This window comes from Amaranthus tricolor, chromosome 5 (assembly GCF_026212465.1).
Source record: "Amaranthus tricolor cultivar Red isolate AtriRed21 chromosome 5, ASM2621246v1, whole genome shotgun sequence".
Lineage (NCBI taxonomy): Eukaryota > Viridiplantae > Streptophyta > Magnoliopsida > Caryophyllales > Amaranthaceae > Amaranthus > Amaranthus tricolor.
This window is the reverse complement of record NC_080051.1, coordinates 11,569,149-11,581,648: the sequence shown is the minus strand read 5'-3', so window position 1 is coordinate 11,581,648 and position 12,500 is coordinate 11,569,149. Positions and strand designations below refer to the sequence as shown.

At 34.7% G+C, this 12,500-nt stretch overlaps 1 protein-coding gene across 1 annotated transcript; it reads left to right on the top strand.

Moving 5' to 3' along the window:
* Positions 1 to 615: 615 nt before the first annotated feature.
* Positions 616 to 12,389, top strand: LOC130813181 (molybdopterin biosynthesis protein CNX1-like). The gene is made up of 12 exons (XM_057678941.1): positions 616 to 855; positions 1,532 to 1,658; positions 4,947 to 5,077; positions 5,210 to 5,311; positions 5,413 to 5,496; positions 7,012 to 7,239; positions 7,423 to 7,613; positions 7,749 to 7,853; positions 7,985 to 8,275; positions 9,840 to 9,997; positions 11,368 to 11,474; positions 11,881 to 12,389. Exons 1-12 carry the CDS (start codon positions 700 to 702, stop codon positions 11,974 to 11,976), a joined length of 1,776 nt encoding a protein of 591 aa, XP_057534924.1. The 5' UTR covers positions 616 to 699; the 3' UTR covers positions 11,977 to 12,389.
* Positions 12,390 to 12,500: the final 111 nt, after the last annotated feature.

Here is a 12,500-nt window from a genome sequence, read left to right as displayed (position 1 = left end):
GAAAAAAAAATTAGAAAAAAAATTTAATAAACCCTAATTTTCGAAATTAAAATGTATAAATCAAAGAAATAATTACCTAAAATCAATCTAAGTCTATGGCAGACCACTTTAGTAGGATTAGCTTAGAAGAAGTAAAGAATTGAAGAAATACAGTAGTTTTAATGATGGAATTTGGGAGGAACATGTCACATAAGATTTTAGAATTTTGAGATTTAGGGGAAATGGGAAAGAAGGAGACATGCTATTGTATTTAGGACCGTGTTAGTTCGCTGTTAATAATAACGAACAATAATTTTGGTAAAAAAATTAAAGTATTTGTTCGCTGTTACTAACAGCGAACAAATATGCTAACTTTTTTTGACCAAAATCATTGTTCGCTGTTACTAACAGCAAATAAATACTTTACTATTTTCGACCTGCTGATTTTATTTGCTGTTAGTAACAACAATATTACCCAAACATCATGAATGGAAAAAATATATTTATTTTGAGAAATAAAATGAAATTTTGCTTAATATTTAAATTTTTTATATTAAATTATTTGTCTAGTTCAAATTTTTATGAGACCGTCTCGTTCAAGTTGTTGTGTAAAATTAAACCACCTGAGGGTTTAGAGTCAAATTCTTGACGCATTTCCCATTGTTCTTGTGCTTTTTGGATATCCTATCACCAGAGTTAGCAAAAGAATCCCCAACAACCATGATGATAACAGTAGATGAAGCACTGAAAATTGTATTGGGAGTAACTCCAATTCTGGATTCCGTTACTGTCCCACTTCACCAAGCTCATGGCAGAATCTTAGCCCAAGATATTCAAGCTCCTGATCCTCTTCCTCCTTACCCTGCATCCATTAAGGTCTTTTCTTTTTCTCCCCCTTTCTCAATCAGCATTTTATTTTGAATTAATTTTGTCTTTTCACATAATACACCTCAGATTTCTTGGTTTTATGATTGGGTTTTTTTAATAGAATTATTTATTATTAGAAATAGTTGAATGGGTGGATGGTTATTTTTGTTTATATGGTAATTATATTGGGTTTGATGCGGAAAAGTGAAAAGAACAGAAAATTTGATGTGCGTAGTATGAATTTGGAATTTGCCAATGCAAATTAAGGTTGTTAGTCAGTTTCTTAATTGTTAGGGTTTTGCTGGTTTGTTAAATCTTAGCTTACACCCTGTCGGGTATGGGAATGCAATTCATTGTGCAGAAACAAAGCTTCATCCCCACATGGCGACCATATATAAACGTTTAGGTCGAGAAATCCGCGAAACCATCTCCATTGACCACGAAATCCACTTACAATCATTTGCAAAACCGTTTTTGCATTATGGTGCTAACGGAAAGTAGAATTTGTGAAAATAGTTATAGAAACACACTTATGAAGTACCCCTAGGAGCTAGGACAGGTGGTATCAAGTGAGTAATTGTGGTCATAAATTTATTCTTGTTGTAGTCAGTAGTGTTATTTTGGCTGGATTTAAGCAATTCATGTTTTATTGACGTTTATGGATTTTGTGCTATGATGTTCATAGGACGGTTATGCAGTGGTTTCTGCAGATGGTCCGGGGGAATACCATGTAATTACTGAATCGAGGGCCGGAAATGATGCTGTTGATGTGACTATCACTCCTGGAACTGTTGCCTATGTGACTACTGGAGGTAAGCTAAATGTGTTGCAAAGCCCTGGAATACCATGTAATTTTTAACTTGTGAGTTGTGAGAGATTTCTTGGTGAGAATTGCGTATAAACATAGAAGAACAACTGGCCCTGGGGCAGGAAAATTGATAGAGAAGTGCAAAAAGAATTTTTTCATGTCATTGCTTGGCTAGCTAGTCTTACGAAAATGCCAATTGTAATTTTCTTACATTATATTGCATGCTTTTGTGGAATTTTGATGGGAATGTATATTCAGAATGTAATGATCATGTTGTGGCATCCTGTTGTAATTTTCATTGTGTCTTAGGTTACATGTATTTTAATAATTTTCTACCTTGATTGTTTTGTAGGTTACATATTATGACCTTATTTGCATTAGTTAGACTAGTTCTCTTGTTCATTTGGTATGCATACATTGCGCTCTATGTAGAAGATAAAACTAATAAAAACTAGTTGAGTTAGGATCGAGTGAGGAATCTGTACTTTGCATATTTAGGATTGAAGGTTTGACCTTTTATTTATTTATTTAATTATTTTTTATGTTGGGGAGGGGTTTAGGAAGTTTTATTAGAGGTGTGAACTTGGGAATAGAGACAAAGATTAAATCTTTATTTTTAATTCCATCTTGTTAGACGAATTTATAGAGTGAGACGTGTGAAAGGAGTTTATTTGTGTTTATAGGTACGGGATAATTTTAATATAAGGTTTATGGTTTATCGATGGTGTGGGTTGTTTTCGACTATGGAGGGTTTTGGTTTTTTGATGGGGATTAAATTGACAGATGAAAAGAAGATAAGATAATTCTGGTTGGTTTTGGTGAGGCGTATTTTAGGGAGAAATAAGGCAAATGGTAGATCTTGATTTATTTGATAATGGCATAAGGCCTTTTAAGAAAGAAGAATATGTAGACGTATGAAATAAGATAAATAGATAGAGCAACAATTCTTAAATCTATTTCTAATAGAGATATTTGCTGCATAAATAAGCTTAGGATTTCCAAGATCACTAGTCAAAGTTGCTTAAGCATTGACTAACATGGGCGACTAACTCAAACCCTCAACCCAAAAAAGAGTTTTTGAAAAGTCAAGAAGAACAAAGTTTTGATAAATTAAATTATCTGATTCGTCCAACATAAAAACAATTAAAAAGTTTATACTAACTTAGAGTTTGGATTTCCTAATCAACTAGTCTAAATTAAAGAAAAATAAATTAAAATTCTAGCTGAAATTTATTATCAATTTTAAGGAAGGAAGAAAGGGTTGATGAATCCTTCACACGTTTTGCTGTGGTCAAAATCCTTTTGTTGATTATGTTCAAACTTGATTCGTAAAAATACAATCAATAGTTGAAGTAGGCACCAATTTGGGATGACTAGGACTACGACTTTTCATAATTGGGTTTGGGTACACGACAAGTCGGGTACCCGAATAGGCAGGTACTCAATTTGGCGGCCCATGTCCTGACCCGAATAACCCAATAATCAAGTACTTAGTTAATTCTGGTCGGGACAATGGGTACCCAATTAATCATGCCCCTTTCTATAAAGGTATTATTTGTATGTTTAATATTCATGGCTTTTTTATTTATCATTAATCCACAATGATATGTTTTAAAAGTATTAGAATGATGTGTTTTAACACGTATTAACATCAGTTTTTCAAGATTAAATTATTGGCATAAGTTTTTGTCTATCATTAGATGAAACATAAGTCAATAACTGAAATGAAATGTAAGTTTATATATTTATACTTCTTCCTTTTTCTTAATCTTGAATGGTATGTTATCACTCACATACTTTATTAATTATACTTGAAGCTTTTCTCTATCACTAGATGGTGATCTCTCACAGACTGTTTTATCCACAATGTATGTTTTGATATTTGAATTTCTGTCATTGTCCTCCATTATTAGATACTGTTTATGAAGGTGTTGTATATAGGTATGTTTAATCTTGAAAAACTGGCTGTTGACAATTAGATTTTGTAAATCACTTCAAGTAACGAAAGCTTTGGAAGAATAATAACTCACAATAAAAAAAATTTATCGCTTCATATCGGTTAATTTACCTATTTTTTCCCCTAAGCCCACTTGCCATTTAAGATTCGGGTCATTGGGTTTGAATAAACTTCAATCTATCATATGGGTTTGAAAAGAAAAAATTGGATGCATGTATTTAGGCTTCAAAATGACTCCACTCCCTTGGACTAATTCTTTTCTGGGCTTTGCTTTAATATGTGCTAGTCTGGTACTCCTTTTAATAGCTCGATTTCTAGACGCCAATCTTGTTTCCTCCCTTAACTTGGATTAGTCCCTTGGCCCTTTGCTCCCATCTTAGACGTGTCGTTCTCTTGTGTAGGCTTTTCTGAGGTCATATAATTCTAGACTTAATTTAAAAGACCTATCACATAAAAAGCTAGATAGTTTAATTTTCTAATTCTGAATTGGCCTTCCTAGTTAAGCCACATGAAGCCCTTATCTAAAATATAATCGTAAAAAGAAATAATGTTTGACTTAGACTCGACTTTAAACTATTCTACTCATGGTTACTTGAATGATGATCCTGATCCACGATTCCACGATCCTACAATCTAAAAGTAGGCCATCGATTCGGATCGTAGGTAGGATCTTAATGTTGCTAGAATCGTGCGATCCTACATAGCTTAAAAGTTTAGGTGGTATGTACATAACATGATTCTACAATCCTACGATCTGATCCTACAAGGGTAGTTTCAATTGTAAAATATTTTCATATAATCTCGATTTCACTTATGTGTGCATCTATATATTTAAAATGAATATTAATAACAATTTAAAATTCAAGATTTTCTTGATTCATAGTTTAAAAATAATTATTGAAAGTATTTTTTTTAAAACATGATAGTTGAAGTCAAATAAGTTTTTTATTTACACTTCAAAACTTAAAAAAAGAACAAATGTCATAGATAATCAGTAATCCAAAACACATTAATGCATATTTATAGGATCACACGATCCTACAATCTGATTCTACCAACTCTAATCCTACCCTTTCAACGATCCTAGGTAGAATCTTGATTCTAACAACCTTGATTCTACTGAAAAATCAAAGATAACATTAACAGATAGTTATTGGCATCCACTATGGAAGCGAAGACGTTTCTCCTTGACAAGCATCTCAGAAGAACCTTCAATGTTGTGGGTGAATCTATATCACTACTCCATATAAGATTTGCATTTATTAGACACTTTGTTGGAGCTTATCAATATTCTTTGTTTGTTTATAGTGATGTGAAGCATTTGCTTATATGCAGGACCTATTCCTGATGGGGCTGATGCGGTAGTTCAGGTGGAAGATACAGAGCAAATTGAAATTGAACCTAGCCAACCTAAACGAGTGAGAATATTGGTGCAAACTCGGCCTGGTTTTGATATTCGTCCAGTGGTAATTTTTCCGCCGCTGGGACACTTTTTATTTTTTATTTTGAATCATATGTATGGGGTTGTTGTTGTTGTTGTTGTTGTTGTTCTTGTTCTTCTTGTTGTTCTACTGCTACTTATTAAAACTGTTTTGTAGGGCTGTGACATTGAGAAAGGTGATGTGGTGTTGAAGTGTGGTCAACTTGTTGGTGCTTCTGAAATTGGATTGCTTGCCACTGTGGGTGTCACAATGGTAAAGGTATATAATTACTTAAGTGCACTGTGCTCTCCCCTTTTCTTTGTCAAATTCCTTTCTTTTATTTCAAGTTACAAAAGTATATTATGTGATATCCATTGTAGGTATATCGTACTCCAACAATCGGTGTGCTCTCAACTGGTGATGAACTAGTGGAGCCAACAACCAAACATCTTGGTCGTGGTCAGGTAATGACTTCACGAGGATGGCTGGGTGTGATCTTTTACTGATATTCATACCGCTTTGTACGACCCTAAGTTGCCCGCTATTGCAATTAGTTGTCTTACTTTCTTCTCTTGAATGTTTTGATCCCGTATTTCTTACTTTTTTGTTTTAATTAAATTTTTTTTCTTAGAGTACGTTTGGATAACAATTGAGGAAGGAAAGGAAAAGAAGGGGAAGGAAAGGGAAGAGAGAGAAAATTGATAAGCTTTCCTTCTGAATCTTTTAATTGTTGATAGGATTTGTTTCATACAAAATGTGAAGGAGTTTTTTACTCAAATTACTTTTGCTTCATTTTCCACCATTTTGTATGAAACATCTATCTTATAAAATATCCATCCCTCCATTTTATCTCATCTAAACATAGCCATAGCTACTTCTAAACAAACATTATTTTTCTTTAGAGTTTGGGGGGTTTCTGTTGGGTACTTGAATTTGTAGGTCCATTTATGTAGGAGATGCATGTAGGAGCATACTGTACCTATCATGATTTAACACTTCTGTCTATATTAATGGACGGCATGTAATTTACATCTTTTTGAACTTATAAAATACATGGTTTCCTGTTTTATTTGAGAGTGAGTATGTGTGCGTGCGTGTGTGTGGGTGGGGGGTTGGGATGGGGATAGGTAGTTTTGGTATCAGTTGGATGGATCTACGTAAGCTTTTTCAGGCCTCTAAATAGGTGTTTCTCTTACGTTCATCATCTTCCTACGAAAATAAATGCAAATATTATCTTTTACCTTTATTCCTCACTTGCCTCCCTGCCTGCACGTGACCAAGAGGGTATCATCTTTTTAAAGAGGTGCCACAAGATCACCAAAGTAGCATCGTGAAGAAAGAAGGCAAAACGAGCTGAAAATAGTTTGTATAACTTTGTTAGTAATGTCAGAAAATATCTAAGGATGTATCTAGAGGGGGAATATTATCGATAGTAGTTTAAGCTGGTAGTTAGGCTTGCTTTATAAATAGTACATAGACTGTGAATGAAATGAAGTTGCACAGCCCTAAGAAATAGATGTCATTGTAGGCAAATAAATTGACAAGGTTTTGGCAGAATTACTGTTTTATTTTGAGCATGTCTCATAGTATAAAAATGCAGTAACGGTTACGATCGCGGTAACGGAATGCTGATGCAGTAACGGGAGTGATGCGGTTATCGTATCGTCTAAATATCGGTTGAAACCATAAGATATCCCTTAATGCGGCCCAAAATGCGGTTTTTTTACACATTTACAACGCGGAAAAAATCTGTTCGTTTGTTTTGAAAACCTTTACAACGCGGCCGATGTGATGCGATGCGGCCTTGTCTTTTATCTATGGCATGCATTAGCTGGACTGTAAAGAGTTGAGTTTACATGAAGGACCCTGAGAGCTATTTAGTTGCCTTACATTCAGATTGATTTTGCTGTTAGTGTTTGTACCATTGTTCACTTTCCCATGACGTCAGTATTTATTTACTCTTATGTATCTACTTGCAGATTAGGGACTCCAATCGTGCTATGCTACTAGCAGCGGCAGTTCAACAGAGCTGTAATGTTGTGGACCTAGGCATTGCTCGTGATGATGTAGAAGAACTTGAAAAAATCATGGACAGAGCGTTTTCTGCTGGAGTTGACATAATTTTAACTTCTGGTGGTGTTTCTATGGGAGACCGAGATTATGTGAAGCCATTGCTTGAGAGGAGAGGAAAAGTGCATTTCAGCAAGGTAATTGAGGTTGCCTTTAAACTTTTATTAGGGTGGTCTAAGATCAATGAGACAATTGATAACTAGTTACCACAATTTGCAGTGCGATTCATGAGTTTATTCTTTTGTAAGAAATGCTAGATTTTCAATATGTGTTTCTGTTGTATTCATATTAATTTTATGGTTTAGCTTTGCATGCTTTAGGTTCTCATGAAACCAGGAAAACCTCTAACATTTGCTGAGATCAATATGAAGTCAACTCAAGATGTGAATGTCAATAAAGTTCTTGCCTTTGGGTTACCTGGAAATCCAGTGGGCTGTTTAGTTTGTTTCCATCTTTTTGTTGTGCCTGTTATTCGCCGTCTTTCTGGATGGAGAAACTCCGACCTTTTGAGGTTACTAAAACTCTTTGCTTATCTTTTTGTTATCTGTCCTTATTTTAAGTCCTTGGTTTTCTTATTGATATTGGTGGGGGTGCTCCATCTAATATTGTACCTCAACTGATATGTTTCCTTTGGTTTAATGTATAGGGTTCATGCCCGTCTTGAGAAGCCTATTAAAACAGATTCTGCCCGACCTGAATTTCACCGTGCCACTCTTATCTGGAAGGAAAATGATGGATCTGGCAATCCTGGGTGATTATTTGGTCCCCTTAGTTTTATGCTGCTATTTATTCATAGTGTTGCAAGTGGAAGTTTGTTCATAAAATAATCTCTGGTCTTTCTAAAAAAATCTCAGATAAAATTTGTTCACTTACACATTTCAGTTTTGTTGCTGAGAGCACTGGTCAGCAGACAAGCAGTCGTCTTTTGAGTATGAAGTCTGCAAATGCATTGTTAGAGCTTCCAGCTGGAGGTGCCTTGCTTCCTGCCGGAACATCTGTGCCTGCCATTGTTATTTCTGATTTACTCAGTTCTTCTGTGAAAAAGGATTCATTATTGCAAAGGTCACCCAGCGAAACTGCTGCAAGCAACCTTTGGGATCCTGCAGTTCTAGTCCAAGTTGCTATTCTGACAGTTAGTGATACTGTTGCATCAGGGTCTGGGCCTGATCGTAGGTAAGTAACATTGAAGCATATTTATATCATTTATAAGTTGTTTTGAGTGGAGGGTTTCCTCTAAAGAGAAATCTTAGTTACCATAGAATGGATGACAGTCAACTGGATTTATCTGACTAGTATTGCATGACCATGGGAAACAAATTTGATGGCACAGTGAGTTCCCTTTCTACTGTCTATGCAATAACTCACATTCGATACGCATGCCAAGATATCCATACCTTCTAAAGTAAACTAATACCTTTCTGATCGGTTATGCTTGACCCAAGATAAGTATATGGTTACGCTTAAAAGTTTTTTAGCTCTACATAACAAGCTAGATAATCCCAAAAAAAATTGCAATAGGTTGAGTAACTCACGGTTTGAGAAGTTGAGGATGGGCATTGAGTAATTTTGAGTGTGAATTGGTAGATGAGATTGGGAAGAAGTTCTGATAAATTATCTTTTTGAATTATGTTGCTTATATTTTTGATTGAACTTGTTTTATTTATATTATATTTTTAACTTACTGATTTTGTTCCTTTAAAGTGAGTTTGTGAATATTGGGCATTTTGGTGGAAGAGGACTTAAGTTCATAAAAGGGTAAAACAGTGTTTACTATGGGCGTGTTTGTGGTTTTGTACTGCTGTATTTATATGACATTTGTTGAGAAATCTTGTCTATCAGACCACTATGCAAATCCTTTTTTTTCATCACAACTCTAAGCTACTCGTCTTGTAAATATATTGGTGTAGGCTTGTAGCTGTTGCATCTAGATACGCCTTTTTGAATCATCATTTGGTATTAGGCCACAATTTGATGCTACAAAAAAGAAGCAAAAATGGTGTTGTTTTTGTCTGAGTGTGACATTGCAGTACCACTGCTTTGCTACACTTTTTTGCTTTCACATATTTTATTTAATATCAAAACAGGTTTAAACATTTTAGTCTGGCGATTTTAAAAAGTAGAGATATGCTTTGCCTTTTACCATTTGCAATGGAGCCATCATCCAATACTCTCCATTAATCGTGAGAACTCATGAAACTGTAAGCACAAAAGAAATAAAGTAATTTTAGTAACTTAATTTACTTAGCAAACCATATTTTTTCTGTAGGAGAAAGAAAAGAAGCTCCAAGCACATTTGACAAACAATATAAAAAAATATGACAAAGTTGCCTCAGTTTGATGGCTACATTCTAGAGACTGATACTAAAAGAAACAAAAGACACATTAAAACTAATTATTCATCACTGAATCAAAGAGAAGTGTAAGAAGTTAGGTAACAATCAACATTTAACTCAGAGTCTTGGACTCACACCTAAATTTTCTAGATCATTGCTTATGAGTTAATGAAAGCCCGTTTGAAGCCAACTCAATCCGCCCCATTTATGTAGATAAATGGCCCATTTAAAACTTGACACATTAAAAGCCCACTTAATGATATGGACCCCAATGATCCTCAATTTGCACATTGGTCTATCCTCGTAGTAATACTGTCAGGCATTTATTTAATTGTTCATAAATTTTTATCATTTATGCTATAATTTCTTGTGCTCTGAGTTTGGCAATTCTCTTGTGCTTTTAGTGGTCCAAGAGCCATTTCTGTGGTAAATGCTTCCTCAGAAAGGCTAGGAGGAGCAAAGGTAGTTTCAACTGCTGTTGTTCCGGATGATGTACCCAAAATTAAGGATGTTTTGCAGAGATGGTGTGATGTCGATAAAGTGGATCTAATTATCACTCTAGGTAACCATTTCTTTGTAATTCTGTTTTGACCAGTAAATCTGCTTACAGTTTTCTTGGAGCGCCATTATTTTTTGTGTGTGGGGTGTGTGTGTGTGTGGGGGGGGGGCTCTGTTGGTGAGAAGCTGTGAGCTTGTATTCACCTATGCATTATTAAAATTGCATAACATATGTTGATCTCTCGGTGTTGTTTGACAATGTGAAAGTAAGGCCATGCTTATAAACATGATAACATGAAACTGTTTCTGCTTGCTTTTCCGGCTCCACCACAGATCATTTAAGGATAGACTGCTGCACAAAGTGTCTCGGCAAAGTGAGTCTCTGAGGAAGGCTCCCACTTGTTTGATAATACCCCTACTTCGCACATGCCCAAATCATTTTAAAGGATTTTCTTTCATCATTTCCTTAATATTTGCAATTCGTAAACCCTCTCTTATATCTTCGTTTCAAATTCTATCCCTCAAGGTTTGTTCACTCATCCATTGAAGCAGTCGCATTTTCGCTACTCCCAACTTTCTACTATGGTCCTTTCTAAAAGTCTAACATTATGATCCATATAGTGACATTGGACTAATTACTATTGAGTAAAACATGTCCTTTAACTTTAAAGGCACACCTCGATCACATAATTTTCAATAGTTGCTCTCCATTTTTGCCACCCACTTTTAATTCTATGGGACACATTCTGTTGAATGTCTCCACTACTTTGAACATGACCCCAAGGTATTTAAAGCATGCACTTACAACAATTTCTTTCTCTTATAGCTTTATAGTGCATCTTGTAATCTCGTTTGTGCTAAAATTACACTTCTTGTACTGTCTTATTCCGATTTAATTTGAAACGTCGTGACTCCAACTCTTGTCTCTATCTCTTGTCTTCATCATTCGAACTTAGCATATGCTCCCTCCTTGGTCTCATTTACCAAATCATTGTCATTAACTAACAACATGCATCAACCAAGGCATGTCTCCTTGTATCGATCAAGTTATCTCATCTAGGACTGTTGCAAAAAGATTGTTATGTCCTCTATAACATTGCCTTGTTCCCTATTAAATAGCTCAACAAAATTCTCCCTCCATCGATCTTTGGTGTTCTCGTCCTAAACTAACTAAATGAATTTGAATGTGGGGAATCAAAATATTAGGTTTGAATTCAAGTACTTGAAACGAATTTCATGAATTCAAACCCCACCTAAATGACTTTTAGTCTTAGAGGACTGAAATGATCTTTTTATAAAAACTAATGCTTAAATTAAACACGGCCGAGTGATTAATGTTTTGATTCTCAGTAATTAAGGGTTTAATGATTTTTGGTTTCAATCTTTTTTATATTTTCTAATTCTAATTTATGGAGTCAAAATTTGTGATTCTAGGTGGCACTGGGTTCACCCCAAGAGATGTTACTCCCGAAGCAACAAAAGAAGTAATTGAGAAAGAAACACCCGGTCTTCTGTATGTCATGATGCAAGAGAGTCTTAAGGTAATAACTTCTTTTTATTTTTAATATGTTTTTTAACATTCTTGTTCACTTTGTAAGCATGCTTTTCTTGTCTTAGTCTTCAAGTTCATACTTCATCTTACTATATTTATTACTAATTAAATTTAACCAGTTCATAATTACAAAAGTAAGTTGAACATGATTTCATCTTCGACGTCATAGTAGAGAGTAACAACAGCTTGAGACATACCGCAAAATCAAATCTTCAGTTCTTTTTATTGTTTAGTCTAAGAGCATGTTTATATCAATTACAGCTATTATCAAACAGAATTGATTGGACACTTGGACCTATGACTTTGCTCAATTTAATTTCGTTATTTATTTGTTCTTTGGTTCCCTTGTTTCCAATTCTGAAAAATATATCAAATTCTTTTTCCTCCTTGAGTAGGTGACGCCATTTGCCATGCTCTCACGTTCAGCTGCTGGAATAAGAGGATCTACTCTGGTATGCCCAACCTTAATTTTTGTACTTTTAAGAAATTAATGAGACAAAAGCGATTTTTTTGATTAGAATTTTAAACTAGTCTTTTCTCTTTTACATGACATGAATGAGATAGAATAAACAATAGCATTCCTTTACATCATTTCCATTATCACAATGGAAATAGAACAGAAACTAGAAAAATCATACAAATAGTTGTTTTGGGGCAATTAGTAAAACCTCTTGTCAAGGTATGCTTTTGATACGTTACTATGGAAGCCATTATCAAATATCTTCATCATCTACCTCTTAGACCATTCCCTGAAACAATGTTTCTTGCCTCTGGACGTTCCCGAATTAGCTTCGTCATAAACTATTTTTTAATATATTCCTTCCGTGAATACTCACCCAGTAGGTAATCTTTGTACATTAAATAGACATGACCGTTGACTAGTACTTCCTCTGTTTTTTTACTTGCACCCAAATACCTTTTTACGCTGTCCAATGCGTTTGCGGATTGTTTATATCTAGAATTATGCTCAACTAAAAATTTTAAAAAATTAATATTATAAAAATATCTGACAAGT

Coding starts and splice junctions, on each gene's coding strand:
- LOC130813181 (XM_057678941.1), top strand. CDS start 700: ATGATGATAACAGTAGATGAAGCACTGAAAATTGTATTGGGAGTAACT. Junction 1,659..4,946: donor TGCCTATGTGACTACTGGAG/GTAAGCTAAATG, acceptor GCTTATATGCAG/GACCTATTCCTGATGGGGCT. Junction 11,475..11,880: donor TGATGCAAGAGAGTCTTAAG/GTAATAACTTCT, acceptor CTCCTTGAGTAG/GTGACGCCATTTGCCATGCT.